The sequence below is a fragment of the Grus americana genome, unplaced genomic scaffold (assembly GCF_028858705.1).
Source record: "Grus americana isolate bGruAme1 unplaced genomic scaffold, bGruAme1.mat scaffold_904, whole genome shotgun sequence".
In the NCBI taxonomy this organism is placed as follows: Eukaryota; Metazoa; Chordata; class Aves; order Gruiformes; family Gruidae; genus Grus; species Grus americana.
The window spans coordinates 1-13,402 of NW_026562095.1; the positions used below are offsets into that span (position 1 = coordinate 1).

Here is a 13,402-nt window from a genome sequence, read left to right on the forward strand (position 1 = left end):
CCTGACCTTCCTCGCTGCAGTCACCTGGACAAAGGTGGAGAACCTCAGCCTGCTTTCACCACATCCCTGCACCGCTGGGAGACCAGGCTTGGGAGAAAATCACCATCGCTTCCTCGCTCTTCTGTGGATGTAACACCCCGGTGACCTTTGTCACCAGCCCGGAGCTGTCCTCCATCAGCTGGGAAGAAGAATGTCCCCGTTTGTCTGACGAGGCACTGTGGCTTGTTGTTGCCAGATTCCCGGCTCAACAAGCCCTTACTCATCCGCTTGTTCAGAGCAGGGCTTTCACGAGGTCCCTCTGAGCCCCACGAGGACATTTCTCAGCTGGTGGCCTGGTGGAAACAGGAGAACAAGAGCTGTAGGTGACGGCGGGGCTGCCGGAGGTGTGTCTGCCGCAGGGCTGGGCACTCAACTCCTGCAGCAGAGTCCAGAGGCACCTGTACAGGACCTAGGCGTGTCGGGAAACCTGATGCCTCACCTCCGCCAATGTGGAGGCGGAGGGAGGAGGGCTCAAAGACATGTCCCTTCACGCTCGCAACAGCTGAAAACGGAGAAGGAAACTCGCTAGAGCTTTTTTTTTTTACCAGCGCAGGAGGCCTCGCTGTCCCGCTCTCGCCACAGAAGCCCTCCCGTACTCCGGTACTCTGGGGGGGTGGCAGTCCCGCACCCGCCGGGCGATGAACATCGCAAGGAGAAGAGGCTTTTATAGACAGGAGGTCAACAAAACTCTCTGGGAGCTGCCCAGGAGATACACGTCCCTCCACCCCGTGGGGTCCGGAGCCTACGGCTCAGTGTGGTGAGTGGGGTCCTGCCCATACCACAGGCAGCAGCATGGGGCGAGTTGGGGGCGTTTAAAGTATCGTGCCGGGGGGGAAATGAGGAGGTGCCTGTTGGTACCCCTCCATTAGGAAAGGATTTGCATGTGTGTGATGAAGGCGGTTTGCCTCCCGCTCCGGTGCGGGCAGCGGGTTGGACACTTGGTCGCTTGAAGAAATGGAGATGTTTCCTCCTGTGGTCGCCCGGATGAGCTCAGAGGGCAGCGTTTCCCATCTGAGCTCGCCTCGGCCGGCGTCCTTCGGCAGCTGCTCGAGGACCAGGTAGGCAGAGCTGCCAGAGGCAGCTTGGGGTGCCGCCTCGACATTGGCAGTCAGGCAGCTTTTGAGCTGCCTTGGTCTCAAGCTTGCATTAAGGCAGGATTTCTGTCTGGCAGCAAAGGGGGGGGGGATACCTGGGTGTCTGAAAGCAATTTGTAGGTGATGACAGAGGTGGGCACTGGAACAGAGGTGGCTGCAGCGTGTCCTTGCTGCTTTGTCTGAGGCAGCTGATGCTGGGCCGCCTGGGCAAAGGAGCTGGATGATACGACCCAGCCTTGATACTGCTTCCAGCTTGAAATCATAAAATAGATAGAAATTATTGTAAACCAGGATCAATAACAGACTGGAACTTCTTCTGGCTGATGATAAACCTCAGCCTACAAGGCAGCAGCACAAGCTGCTGTTAGTTAATCAGTTAATCAGATGGGTGACTCTGAAAGGTTAAATATGAAGCAGTGCACTGATAGGATCTGGATGGAGCACTTGTTTCCTAACACGCTGAGCTAAAAAAAAAAAAAAAAAAAAGTGTGTCCCTTTTGCTGGTGTTGGGTAAAGTCTCTGCCGGCTGTCACGACATGGATCCTGAAACCCGGGGCCCTGGTTCTGTCCTTGTCCCCTGGCTGCCCGTTTGCAAAGAGGACCCAATGTTTCTCCACTTTGTTGCTCAGGTGCATTTAAGCTTCTGAGGTGCTTCAATAAGTCCTGCAAAATCAGGCAAGACTAAACTTGACTCTTCTTTTTATATCTGTACAGTGTTTTCTGGGTTTTATCATAAAGGAAAGCAGGAAGACTAAAGAAAAAGACAGGACAAAAAAGGGAAGAGAAATTTCTTTCCAAGTTTCCTCGCCCAACAGAAAAAGCAAACGACAAGCCGACAAATCTTTTACTGGTCCCTGTGAAAGTCTCTGCTGCTCTGAAGATCCCAGGGAGGGAGAGATGGGTGTTAAAAAGCCCCAGGGTCCGTGGTGGTGGTATCTCATGGACGGTGCTCAGCAGGGAGGGTTTGGTGCTGATTCCTGCACAAAGCAGAGGTGTGAGCGTGTGGAGTTAGGATTTGCTGTCCTCTGCTGGGATTTGCTGGGAAGCTTTCCTATCGCGGTGTCAGTTGGAGCTGCCGGCTCTCGCACCTTCTTGAGCAGCTGAGAAACTAACTCAGGCAAAACAGCGAAGACATGTTTCCTCGTTAATTCTGCCAAAGTCTGTGGTGATTTGGCTTCTAGCTGAACGTAACTGGGGAAGAAGACCCCTCCACGCTGGTCTTGCTGATCTCCGCCCGCCGAGGCAGGGACATGGCTCTGCCTGCCCGACGTCATCCCAACCTTCAGCCATTCATTAAACCTGTGCTGGAAGAATGGTGTGGGCTCTCCCAGCTGCGTCAGCTGAGTTAACTCTTAGCTGTGCCTTATGGCAAGGGTAAAAGTGATGCTGTTTGCGCTGGGCAGGCTGAAGCTCCATCACCCAGCTGCTCTGCGTTGAGTGGTGGGGTTAGATGCTCTGTAGGGCAGCAAAGTACCCTCAGATCGGGAAATCTGCCTTGAAATCAGCAGAAGCTGTTTAACTGTGTGGGCCAAGTCTCTTCCTCTTGCTTCCCTTCTCCTTGGAGAACTTTTACACCGTGCTGTCCCTCTGCCAACACTCGCTGAAGTCCTGAAACTGAGACACCTCGTCCCCGCCCTCCTAAGAGACCCCACGCCGTCTCAGCCCTCGAGCTGCCTCGTGTAGCTGTTCCAGCACTTCCTTTGCTTTTCCCGGCTGAAATCACCGTCACACCTCTCAAAGGTGTGTCCGCTCTTTGTCACGCGCAACTTTGAGCGACTGGAAGGGAGCGGTGGCTGGAGCCTGGCAGTCAGGGACCGTGCTGGGGTGCATTAAGTGTCCCTTCAGAGAGGGAAGCAGGACAAATGTGTCCGTGCGAGGCTGGAGGATGCACGCAAAGTGATAACGCCAGTGTTCACGTGCGCTCGGTCACCCTGCACAGCTAAAAGCCGTAGGACTTAAACATGCCGATTTATAGCCCTTCTGTTTCACCATGAGATGAGATAAGGAATTTACAAAAGATTGGAACCGCTCTGGAAACCCACAGTGAGATTTGGCAGGGAAAACCCTTTCTTCATCTGTTTGCCTCTTTGAGAGGTCAAGGAAGGGCTGAGGCACCGATGTGTGACAGGGTGCACTGAGAACCCCGAACTACAGCTATCTTGGCCTGAGGAGCGCTCTCCCACTTCTCTGGTGAAACCCGGGGCCGATCAAAGAGCCTCCAAAAGCAGAGAAAGTATCGCGAGATCGTCGTATCCAGCTGCAAACAGTAAACGTCACCAGAAGGGAATAACATGTCACATCTCCAGCGATGGTTCTTGTACCGTGTTTTCATTAGCTTTATAAAAGACTCTTGTTTTCAGCCAGACCTGCTTTTATACAGCAGCATACGTATAGCATCAAAGATCCCGAATGCAGGGGAATTAATTCCAGCAGCCCGTATTTTCAGCGCATGACATCCGTTCTCTTCGCTCCAGAATACAGCGAAGGCGGCTGACGTACCTTAGAAGACAAAACCTCCAGGCAGATGGCAAAGCAGAAATTGCTTTATTCCCTTATTTCCATGTGTTGGGGAAGGAGAAGGCAGAGTTAGAAATAATCCTGACCTTTAACCGTTTGTGTTTCCCTCTTCTCACGGCTTTGTTAGCTCCAGCTCGTTTCTGCAGGTTAAGGGGAATAAACAGGCTCTGTGTGCAGAGCCCCACTGGGAAGGATCAAGGGGCCCTTCTTTGCTGTTCTGCAAGGTCCAGAATTAGCTCTCCTCCAGGAGGAAACTTTTGGTATTGCAAAATGAGTTAAAACACGTTGCCCATGTTAGAATTGGTTTTTATTTGTCCACCGCAGTTCAGCCATAGACAAGAAGACAGGGGAGAAAGTGGCTATCAAGAAGCTGTGCCGCCCGTTCCAGTCGGAGATCTTTGCCAAGAGAGCATACAGAGAGCTGATGCTGTTGAAGCACATGCAACATGAGAACGTAAGTACTCGTTTCCCTCCGTTCCTGCTGAAACAAGGGGGATTTTCTTCCCACCTGGGAGCAAGTCCTGTATGGCGGCATCACCTTAATTTCAAGTGAGAGGTCCCGATGTTTGGTATGTGCAGGCAGTCTCAGGGTTTAACTGCTACCTGTCTGCTGTGCCCAGTTGGCACCAGGCTGAAGCAGATGTGTACTGGGTGCTCCCGCGTATTAGTAAGAGGAGAAGCAGGTGGGCAGCATAGTGAGAAGTCCTCGGACTCCTCGTGTGGAGTTCTCGATGCTCGCCCGCGTGCGTGTGCCGATGGAGAGCTGCTACCCGAGTCCCACGTGCGCAGCAAATGCTTTCCAGGATTAAGTTTGGACTTCTCTCCTCTATCAGGTCATCGGGCTGCTTGATGTTTTCACCTCCGCCGCCTCCTACCAGGGATTCCAGGACTTGTAAGTTTGGAGTTTGTGGTCACCCGTCTAGACTCGGTTGCTGCCCAGGACACCTGGGACTTAGCAGCAGGATAACAGATCAGGATGAGGTGCAGTCCCACGGACTGAGTTGAAAAGGGGCCAGACTAATGCCAAACATCCCCAAATAACAAGGAGAATCAAAAGCACGAGTCAGCTCCATGGCTGAAACACCCAGAATACATAAACAGACCCCATGCCATGCTCACAGCTGGGAGAACACAGTACGTAGAGACCAACGTATGTAACGGAGGCATTACGTTCCATGGCGTATCGCGTATAGCATGATCCATGCTAGCGCACTGCCTGTGACTGCTGAGCTAAGAGGCTGCAGTCAGAACGGGAGAAGTATTGATCACCAGGCCCTGGGGTAATTAAACTGCGAATTTTAAAGATCCGGCTTTCTTGTCATCTTGATTCTGGCTGGGTTTGTGGTTTTTTGGTGTTTCTCTCAGTGTCGATAGTCAGGTCGGAAGAGTCGTTTTCCCTTCCCCATCCTTGGGCACAAGCGGCGTGCACCCGGGTTTGGGCTGTCGGCTGCTGGCTGGGTATTTAGCAGCCCGCAGGAAAAGCGTGCGAAGGTTCTCCGAGCAGTTCCCGCTGGAAGATCGCCAACTAATTAGCAGTCTCAGCAGGCAGGCCAAAGACTGAAGGAAGTTAGATGTTGTCTTCTGAGGCAGGGCTGGAGAACATTACAAAGATAAATTTGGGAGCCAATGCAGCAGTTTTGCGAGACTCTCTAAAGCTGCGTGGGATGTTTCAGCTCCCGGATGGTGTAAGACTGTCCTGAATTGAACATCACTTGAGGTCTACAGTAAACTAATTCAAGATTGTTAAAGTTTGGAAGATCCTTGTTCTTACTTGATGTCAATACCCGATTGGAGGGGAGGAGAAAGGGCAGTTTTCAGAGCAGGATGAAATCCCAGCATCGCTGCAAGCTGCGCTAGGAACGCTGTTGCAATAGCTAGTCTTAGTTACGGTGAGTTACGCAGCCAGGGAAAAAACAAGTGAGAGCACGGCTAGCCTTGTTCCCTCTGACTTTTCTTCTAGACTCAGGGCCTTGTCTTACTGCCTTTTAGCTACCTGGTGATGCCGTACATGCGGACAGATTTACAAAAGATCATGGGACACGAATTCAGTGATGAAAAGATCCAGTACCTGGTCTACCAAATGCTGAAAGGGCTGAAGGTAGGTGGGTCTAGAGGAGTTTAGCGACTCCCCGTGTCTCCTCTACATGTCACCTCTGGCTTGACCATAACAAAACCCCTTTCCAACACCGTATAGGAAGATTTGGGGGGTTTATGGCATCCCCCGAGAATAAGGAAGGAATATGCTGCTTTAACTGGCTTGGAGAGAGCAGAAAGCAATCATCGCGTAACCTGGAGATGCGGAGACAATGTCTTATTGCTGCCCTCTGTAACATCCCTCACTGGGAGCCAGGGCAGCGGCTTATCAGGCATTAATGAGTTCACCTTAATAACACCTTTCCCCAGATCACTGTTATCTCGTGTTTAAATAAAGGGGAGAAGAACACACAGAAGGTTTAACCGGTGTGATAAAAGCCACATAGTCAGTTTTTGCAACTTGAATCTGTTTTCTAATTTTGTGGTTTAACTATGAGATTTTTTTTTTTCCACATAGTTTAACACCCAAACCACCAAAGTTTTCATGTCATCTACTGACCGTGTTCCTATTAGTAATCCTGATGCCTTTGATAGTTCTAAGCTATTAATTTACTCGCTGTAAGGAACTATTGCTCCGCCTCTCCTCTTCTGCTCTGTGCCTCTTCTTTAGACTGGCAATACTGTCAGAAATTAAGTGCAGAGATTCCTTTTCAAACTGCTGCCCTGGGGACCTGCAGCAGGCTGCAGAGTTGCGTTCTCAGCAAGTTCTTGTCTGTAGCTCTCGTTTCTCTGCCGGAGAACAGAAAGTCTTGTCTGCCGGTGATCACATTGTGGCTCCTCTTTTTATTGCAGTATATTCATTCAGCCGGAATCATCCACAGGGTAAGTTCACGTGCACTGTTACTCCTGTTTTTTGTCTCTTTAAGAGAAACACACCTTGGTCATAAAGTTAAAACATTTGTAAACATCTTTTCACTAATAGCCTCGTCCGCTCTGAGGTCTCTCTGGCGTCCTCCTCCTTTTCCCTCGTACACGCTATACGTGTTTGGATTGGCTCGTTTGCGCAGCGTTTTGAGGAAATGCTGTGTTTTCTGATGAGCTGAGAAGCATTTCATGATGCTTTTGGAATGAAAGCAGTTTCAGAAAAAATAAACTAGTAATCTAAAGCTGTAGAGTACAGCGGGCGCGCTGTCTTTGCGGTATCGATACCGGACTTGGGATGTTATGGGACCCCATCAAAGACGAACAGAGGTTCGGCTGAGGCTTGTGTCGATGTGTTGCAAATCAAAACATCCTTATTATTCTGCTCTTGTCTGTTGTAGGACCTGAAGCCAGGCAACCTGGCTGTGAACGAAGACTGTCAGCTAAAGGTAGGTGGAACGGCACCGCTTCGTAGCGTATCAGATGGTGGAGGAACTGCTCTGCCAGCAGGACTCTGGCACTGTCACGTTTCCTCTTGCCTTCTGAGACTCGATTTGAGGGTTTCATTGCCCGGCAATTGCAGGCGGTGGGAAATACTCGCCTGCTGATGTAACTTGCTGAATCAGGGCCCGAGACTTGGAATGAACATCCTGTCGCCGTAATTCCTGCGGCACGGCAGTTCGTAACGACTTCCTAAATGAGTTCGGTACTGCTGAGCAATACTCGCGTTAGGCGAACGATCCCCGAAGGATAACTGGATTCAACCACAGTTACCCTTTGGTTCCCATTGACATGATGGTTGTGATTCCAGACAAAGTTATTTTCAGTATTGCTCTGAAGGGTTTGCTTGCAGCTCGCTGGCGCGGTGTTCTAGCACGCGTTTTCTGTAACGTGTATTCCAGGAAATGGCTGTGTTGCCTGTAAAGGTTGGGTCAGGCCAGGTTCATCTCCAGTTTTGAGGGAGAGGCCGTCCCCTGTCAGCTGCAAGGTGTTTTTATAGGAAAGGGTGAGTCCTGGTGGCCTGGGAGCATGCCTTCGCCCAGGTTATAGAAGCACCCAATTAAATAAAGCTCGTAGAGTTGAAACTTAAGCTTCAAGAAAGGAAGCGACCTTCCAGGTAGCACCCGGCACCGATCCTTTCTGCAGGGTCTTCACACAACAACTAGTTTTGCAGCCGGCTTGCAGCTCACAGTGGAATTAAGAGAAACCTGTTCTTTGAACCATTCCGTGGGTGGCTGTGGTGTAACTGGAGTTTCGTTATTATCTGATTGGATCCGCTTCGTTTCCTCTTAGAAGTAGATTCTCACTTGCCTGTAGGACTTCTCTTTTCTTTCCTGCCCTTCCTTCTCCCTCTTCCTTTGGTGAATTGCAGATCTTGGATTTTGGCTTGGCCAGACACGCCGATGCTGAAATGACCGGCTACGTGGTTACACGCTGGTACAGAGCCCCAGAAGTCATTCTGAACTGGATGCATTACAACCAGACGGGTGAGCTGGGCTGCTTCAGCGCTGTGACTCTCTGGTGACGAGCCCGGGGATCCCGCTGTCACGCCTCGGTCAAATCTCACGTAATCCTCCAGATGTTTTTCTTCTTTATCATCAGCGTCCCCTGGAGCAGAGCGAGTCCTAAAGCTGTTGCACGACTCGCAAAGCCAGTGCCTGCGGGAAATGATGAAAGCAGAGGTTTTAGCAGCATAGAAAGAACAGGGGAGGGTGGAAAATGGCAGTGAGATTTAAATCAGCGCGTGCTGCAAGCAACAAAGCAAGGAACAGCCCCAGCAATCATTGCTGCCTTTTTACTGTCCTTTTCCTTTTTTTTTTCTTTTTCTCCATTTTTTTCCTCTCTGGACAGTGGATATCTGGTCTATTGGCTGTATCATGGCAGAAATGCTGACCGGGAAAACGCTGTTTAAAGGAAAAGACTGTATCCTTTCAAGCTGAACCTTTTCCCTCGGGGAGGGGAGTAATAATTCTTGGTGCGTGTGAAAGGGCTTTTATGAATGAGAATACTGAGGAAACAGGTGTCAGCCTGGTTTACCAGGAGGTAATCGCAGGGACCGGCGGGTCTTTTTGGTGAGAGAAGATAGGAGGGGGCAAAGCCACCCTTAGAAACCATGAGTGATCTTTAACGCAGCCTGCCAGACCTAGATCAACTGACTCAGATCCTGAAAGTAACGGGGCATCCAGGAGAAGACTTTGTGGAGAAGCTGGAGGACAAAGCGGTAAGAAAGTTCACCGTGGATTCGGGCCTCACCGGCAGAGGTGGTGGGGAGAGGTTAACTTGGCCGTGAGTTAGAGATGGGAGAGGTGCCGCTTTTACAGCAGCAAAGAGGAGGGGCAGCAGCCTTTTCCCCCGGCAAGGAAGACGCTTCTCATTGCTAGCGGCACATTCAACGGACTCGGCGTAGTGTCGGGAACCGGTGCGGAGTGCAGGGGCTCCCGGGTGAGGTGCCTGACCCCCAGCAAATCACCAACCTCCTCTTTCTCCAGTTTGGCCCTTAAAGGGGGAATATTTCTGTATCTCAATTGCTAAAAATAGTTCCTTGCGAGCCGGTCACTGAAATGTGACATCTGGGACGGTTTGCCGTTCTCTTCTTTTGCCTTTGCTCATCTGAGCTGTGAGAGCCCAGAGTTGTGTTTCACGGCCCCCTCGCGCTTGTCCACGCGCAGTAAACGTGCTTTCCCTTCTCTTTCAGGCTAAGAGTTACATCAAGTCCCTTCCTAAAATCCCCAAGAAGGACTTGTCTGTGCTTTTCCCCAAAGCCAATCCTCAAGGTAAGTAATCTCTGGGTTTCTCGTGAGTTTTCACAGCTGGAAAGGAGGCAGCCTGACCGCCACAGCTCCAATCTTATTTCTCTTTTCTCTCATAATTTCTATCTACTTTCTCCCTTGCAGGTTGTGCCTCTGCCTCTCCCCAGGGCAAATATACGTGAATTAAAAGCAAAATTATTCTTTATTGGCATTGCAATGGTGACGTTCTGCTGTTCTTGGCCACTTACTATTTTCTTTTTTTTTAATTTTAAAATGATGCAGCCTGTAACATACATTATAACATACTATATTTAAGGAAGAGATAAACTCCTGCCTCTCGTATCAACAAGCCAGAAGAGAGCAGGTGCCGGATCTAACGGGATGTCTAGGTTGTGGGATGCAAATTATGGAATTAGGACAGTTGCAGGTATCAGGTCCACTTGGTATGAGACTTGGGATGAATTTTGGCTGATACTGGCTTCCAGAGGTGGCTGCTTGTAGCCAAGCAGGTGATATTACGATCAGTAGCATTTAGATAAACAAACCAGCTCTTCCTTGTTCATTATTATTTCCCAGCCCTACATCTAAGGCATCGTGGGTTTTGATAAAGTGCTAAGAGAGCCCCATAGTCCGCTCCAGTAATTTTTAAATTTTTTTTTTCTTTTAGAATACAGCTCAGATCCTAACTATTTGTTGAACACTGGGATCTATTGATATTTAACAGGCAGCGAGACGTACCATTTTCAGGGTAAAAATTGATCTCTTACAAGGAGCTCTTTTCCCAAGTAGATAAGAGGTGAGAGCGAGCAAAACTCTTCTAGAAGCTGAAAAGAAGAAAGCATTAAGGTGTTAAAACCAAGGGGGCACGGGGCTGACAGGCTAGTTGGTATCTGAATTTCCTGCCTTCCTGTTTACCAGGAATGTACAGATTTCTATATAGATTACTCACGTTAAGACTACTTTGAGTCGCAGGGGTCAGAGCGAAAGCGAGTTACTGGCTTGCTCTTTACGTTCTTGCAGCCCCATCCGTGCAGCTAGGCTTATTCAAGACTAATTTGTTATTTTTGAACGATCTACACCTCCAGTTCTGTTAGCAAGAGCTCCCCGAGGCTGCTGCGGGGCAGGGTTTGCATCCCCACTGAAAGGAGCGCCACGCTGCCTTGGCCAGGTCGAGGAATCACTTTTCACTTTCAGGTCTGGAGATGTAGTACCGGGGAAACACTAGTCCCGTCACTTGTAGGGTTCACGCACGGGATGCCTGTTCTCCATCGTGCCTTGCTTAGCCCTGTTCCTGTCTTCTACAGCAGTGGATCTGCTTGACAAGATGTTGCAGCTGGATGTGGAAAAGCGCCTTACAGCGACGGAGGCGTTGGCTCACCCCTATTTCGACCAGTTCCGAGACGTCGAGGAGGAGACAGAAGCGCAACAGTCCTACGATGATTCTCTGGAACATGAAAAGCTTTCGATAGATGAGTGGAGAAGTAAGCAGTTTATCTTCTTTGAAGTTCCTGTCTAGCACGGGGCTTTACTGTCTCTCTCTCTCTTTCCCGTGCACATGCCGAGTAAGGCTGCAATTGCCTGCTGGTGCCTAGATGACTGTGCACGTCTTCCCTTGCCTTGCTCTTGCTTTTATGCACTCAGCAAGATCCCTCCATCTCTCTAGGCAGACTTTTTTTTGCCCCTCCGCTTTGTGTCTCTTCCTCCCAGTTTGTACCTGCCATATCCTCTCCACCGAATACCTCCTCTCTGCATGTATAACGGTCAAACTTTCATTTCTGTCCTCTAAAATCACCCATGCTAGTGATATTCACGATAATTTTTTTCTGGTTTTTTTTTAAGAGCATATATACAAGGAGATCTTGTCCTTCAGTCCCATTGCACGGAAGGACTCAAAGAAGCGAAGCGGGATGTCATTATAGCGACCGGCGCGGCTGTGGCCAGGATTTAATTCTCCTGTATGACCGATGGGATTTACTCCTCGTTGCCTTGCTGGTGGCCATCGTTTGGCCTGTGGGACTTCTCTGCGTGCAAACGCAAGGATGACGCCGCGTTGTGGGCATTGGACTTTGTTCTGTTAAAGGGGGAAGCACCCCACATGGTTTTCAACACAATAGATAAATATATTCTCATTGAAACTTTAAGTGGGAGAATTTTACCTGGTGTGTATTTATCTTTTGGGGGTTTCTTCCATATTTCTCCACTGGAGAGAGCAGGGGTTTCATTTTTCCCTTCTCATTAGTCTTTCCGAGCACGGATTTTAGTACGTGAATCGTGGATAAGGTAAAGAAAAAGGTAAAATTGTCTGGAAGCGAGTCCCAAGCAAAATAATCAGAAATAGTGAAATTCAGCATAATGAGATTTTATCCAATCTAACTCTGACTGCGTCCCCTTTCCCTGAGAAGTCAGACAGCATCCAGCACAGCGAGGTTGCTGGGACGGCGTCGGCTCCAGGACACCATGGGAATCCAGTCGATCGTGGGATCTGTGTTCAGAGCAGCTCCAAACTCCTGTTATATGCACAACTCCCTGCTGGGGTGCTTCCCTCTCTGGACGGCCGCTGCCCCCCCCCCCCCCCCCCCCCCCTTTTTTTTTCTCTTCTTTTCTTCTCTGCCTGTTTCATTCCTGGAGTTTTGATCGGTGCTGCCTCCTCCTCGTTGCTAATTGCAAACACATCCTGGGAATTCCAGGCCGCTTGCCCACATTGCGAGGCCAGGTATCCCAAGGAGCTGCGTTATCATAAACAGTCCTGCTACCCCATCTTGCTGCTCAGGCTGGTTTCCCCAACCGTTCGTTCTCTCTTCACCCTTATCTCTTGCTGAACACCCTGCCTTTATCTCTCAGCAGGGCTGGTGTTTCCCTTACACAGCCTTTATATTCTCATTCCTTCTGCCCCACGAGATCAGTTAAGACCAGGGATCCTCTGCTTCAGTTATTTTTAATGGCTGCTCCTTCCTCAATATGGAGAGACGTTTAAACTGATCCTTTGGAAAACAGTCAATTGTCAGTCCTGAGGCTCAGCTCTCAAAATAACTAACAAAAATTTCATATATTGGGGAAAAAAAAAGCATAAAAATATGTGGCACGAACAATCTAGCATTAGCAGAAAGAGGGGCGCAATAATTCAACTCGGCACAGAAAGTAAGTTTGAATATCGCAGTTTCTTGGTATCGGATTAGCTCCTTCAGTCGGCATCATTATAAATCGCATCTAACGTGATCTTATTAAATAGAGCATCTCACAAAACCCACTACAGGCTAGAAAACAGCCTTGTGAATAAGAGCTTCACAGATTCCCTTTACTGCTCTTTCACTGAGGTTTTTCCATTTCTTATTTCTCTATGCAAATTTTAAGTCATTCACTTATTTAATGATTCTTAGTAGCTACCAGAAATAGCCTTCTCTTGGTGCATGACCGAGGTTGGGACCGCGCAGCGCACTCAGCTGGGGAGAGCGCGTGTCCCCGGCCAGCTGCATCCAGCTCTGCTCTAATGCTACTTCTTTAGTAGGTATGGAGTTCTACATGAGATGAAAACCAACACAATAATTTTTTTTTTTTTTTTCCCCCCTGGATGTGGCCAAGACAAAATGTAGGATGATGTGAGAAAATGCTTATTCAACTTGCCTGGGTTTAATTGCTTTGGAAAGGCGTTCAGATAGCATCGTGGTAAGAAGTGTGTGATACATAAACAGAGGGAGGTTGGTTTAAGAACCCAGACCGACCAGCCGGTCGTCCGGATCCTCCCTCCAGGGAAAGTTTGTTCCATCTTTTGGTTCTACCATACGCTAAGTCATTAAAAATTAAAAGTATGTTTTGAACTTTAAAGTAATTTGATATACCGGAGGTATATTGACGTCACCTGAAGCCTGGCATTTTTTTTGATGCGTATGCGTCAGTATGTCCCAAGCCACTGCTCAAGTCCATGGGTGTTTGCTATTTATAGTTGTTATTACCATTAGAACAGAGGAGAGATGAAAAATAATTACAAGAACAAAATAAGCAAATGGGATCTGAAAGTGACTGCGGTGTTACTACAGCTGTGTCTGCAGG

General features: G+C 49.1%; 1 protein-coding gene across 3 annotated transcripts; it reads left to right on the top strand.

Annotated features, from left to right (window-relative positions):
* The first annotated feature begins 413 nt into the window (after positions 1-413).
* LOC129201284 (mitogen-activated protein kinase 13-like) lies at positions 414-11,496 on the top strand. 3 transcript variants are annotated; one of them, XM_054812401.1, is made up of 12 exons: positions 414-796; positions 3,975-4,104; positions 4,484-4,542; positions 5,640-5,748; positions 6,537-6,566; positions 7,007-7,054; positions 7,978-8,092; positions 8,457-8,528; positions 8,747-8,826; positions 9,301-9,379; positions 10,660-10,836; positions 11,195-11,496. In XM_054812401.1, the coding sequence occupies exons 1-12, from the start codon at positions 678-680 to the stop codon at positions 11,272-11,274; spliced, it is 1,098 nt and encodes a 365-aa protein (XP_054668376.1). In that variant the 5' UTR covers positions 414-677; the 3' UTR covers positions 11,275-11,496. The 3 variants fall into 3 exon arrangements, with proteins under 3 accessions (XP_054668376.1, XP_054668377.1, XP_054668378.1); XM_054812402.1 differs by having other exon boundaries at positions 10,663-10,836; XM_054812403.1 differs by lacking the exon at positions 6,537-6,566.
* The last annotated feature ends 1,906 nt before the right edge of the window (positions 11,497-13,402 follow it).

Coding starts and splice junctions, on each gene's coding strand:
- LOC129201284 (XM_054812401.1), top strand. CDS start 678: ATGAACATCGCAAGGAGAAGAGGCTTTTATAGACAGGAGGTCAACAAA. Junction 7,055..7,977: donor ACGAAGACTGTCAGCTAAAG/GTAGGTGGAACG, acceptor GGTGAATTGCAG/ATCTTGGATTTTGGCTTGGC. Junction 8,093..8,456: donor GATGCATTACAACCAGACGG/GTGAGCTGGGCT, acceptor CTCTCTGGACAG/TGGATATCTGGTCTATTGGC.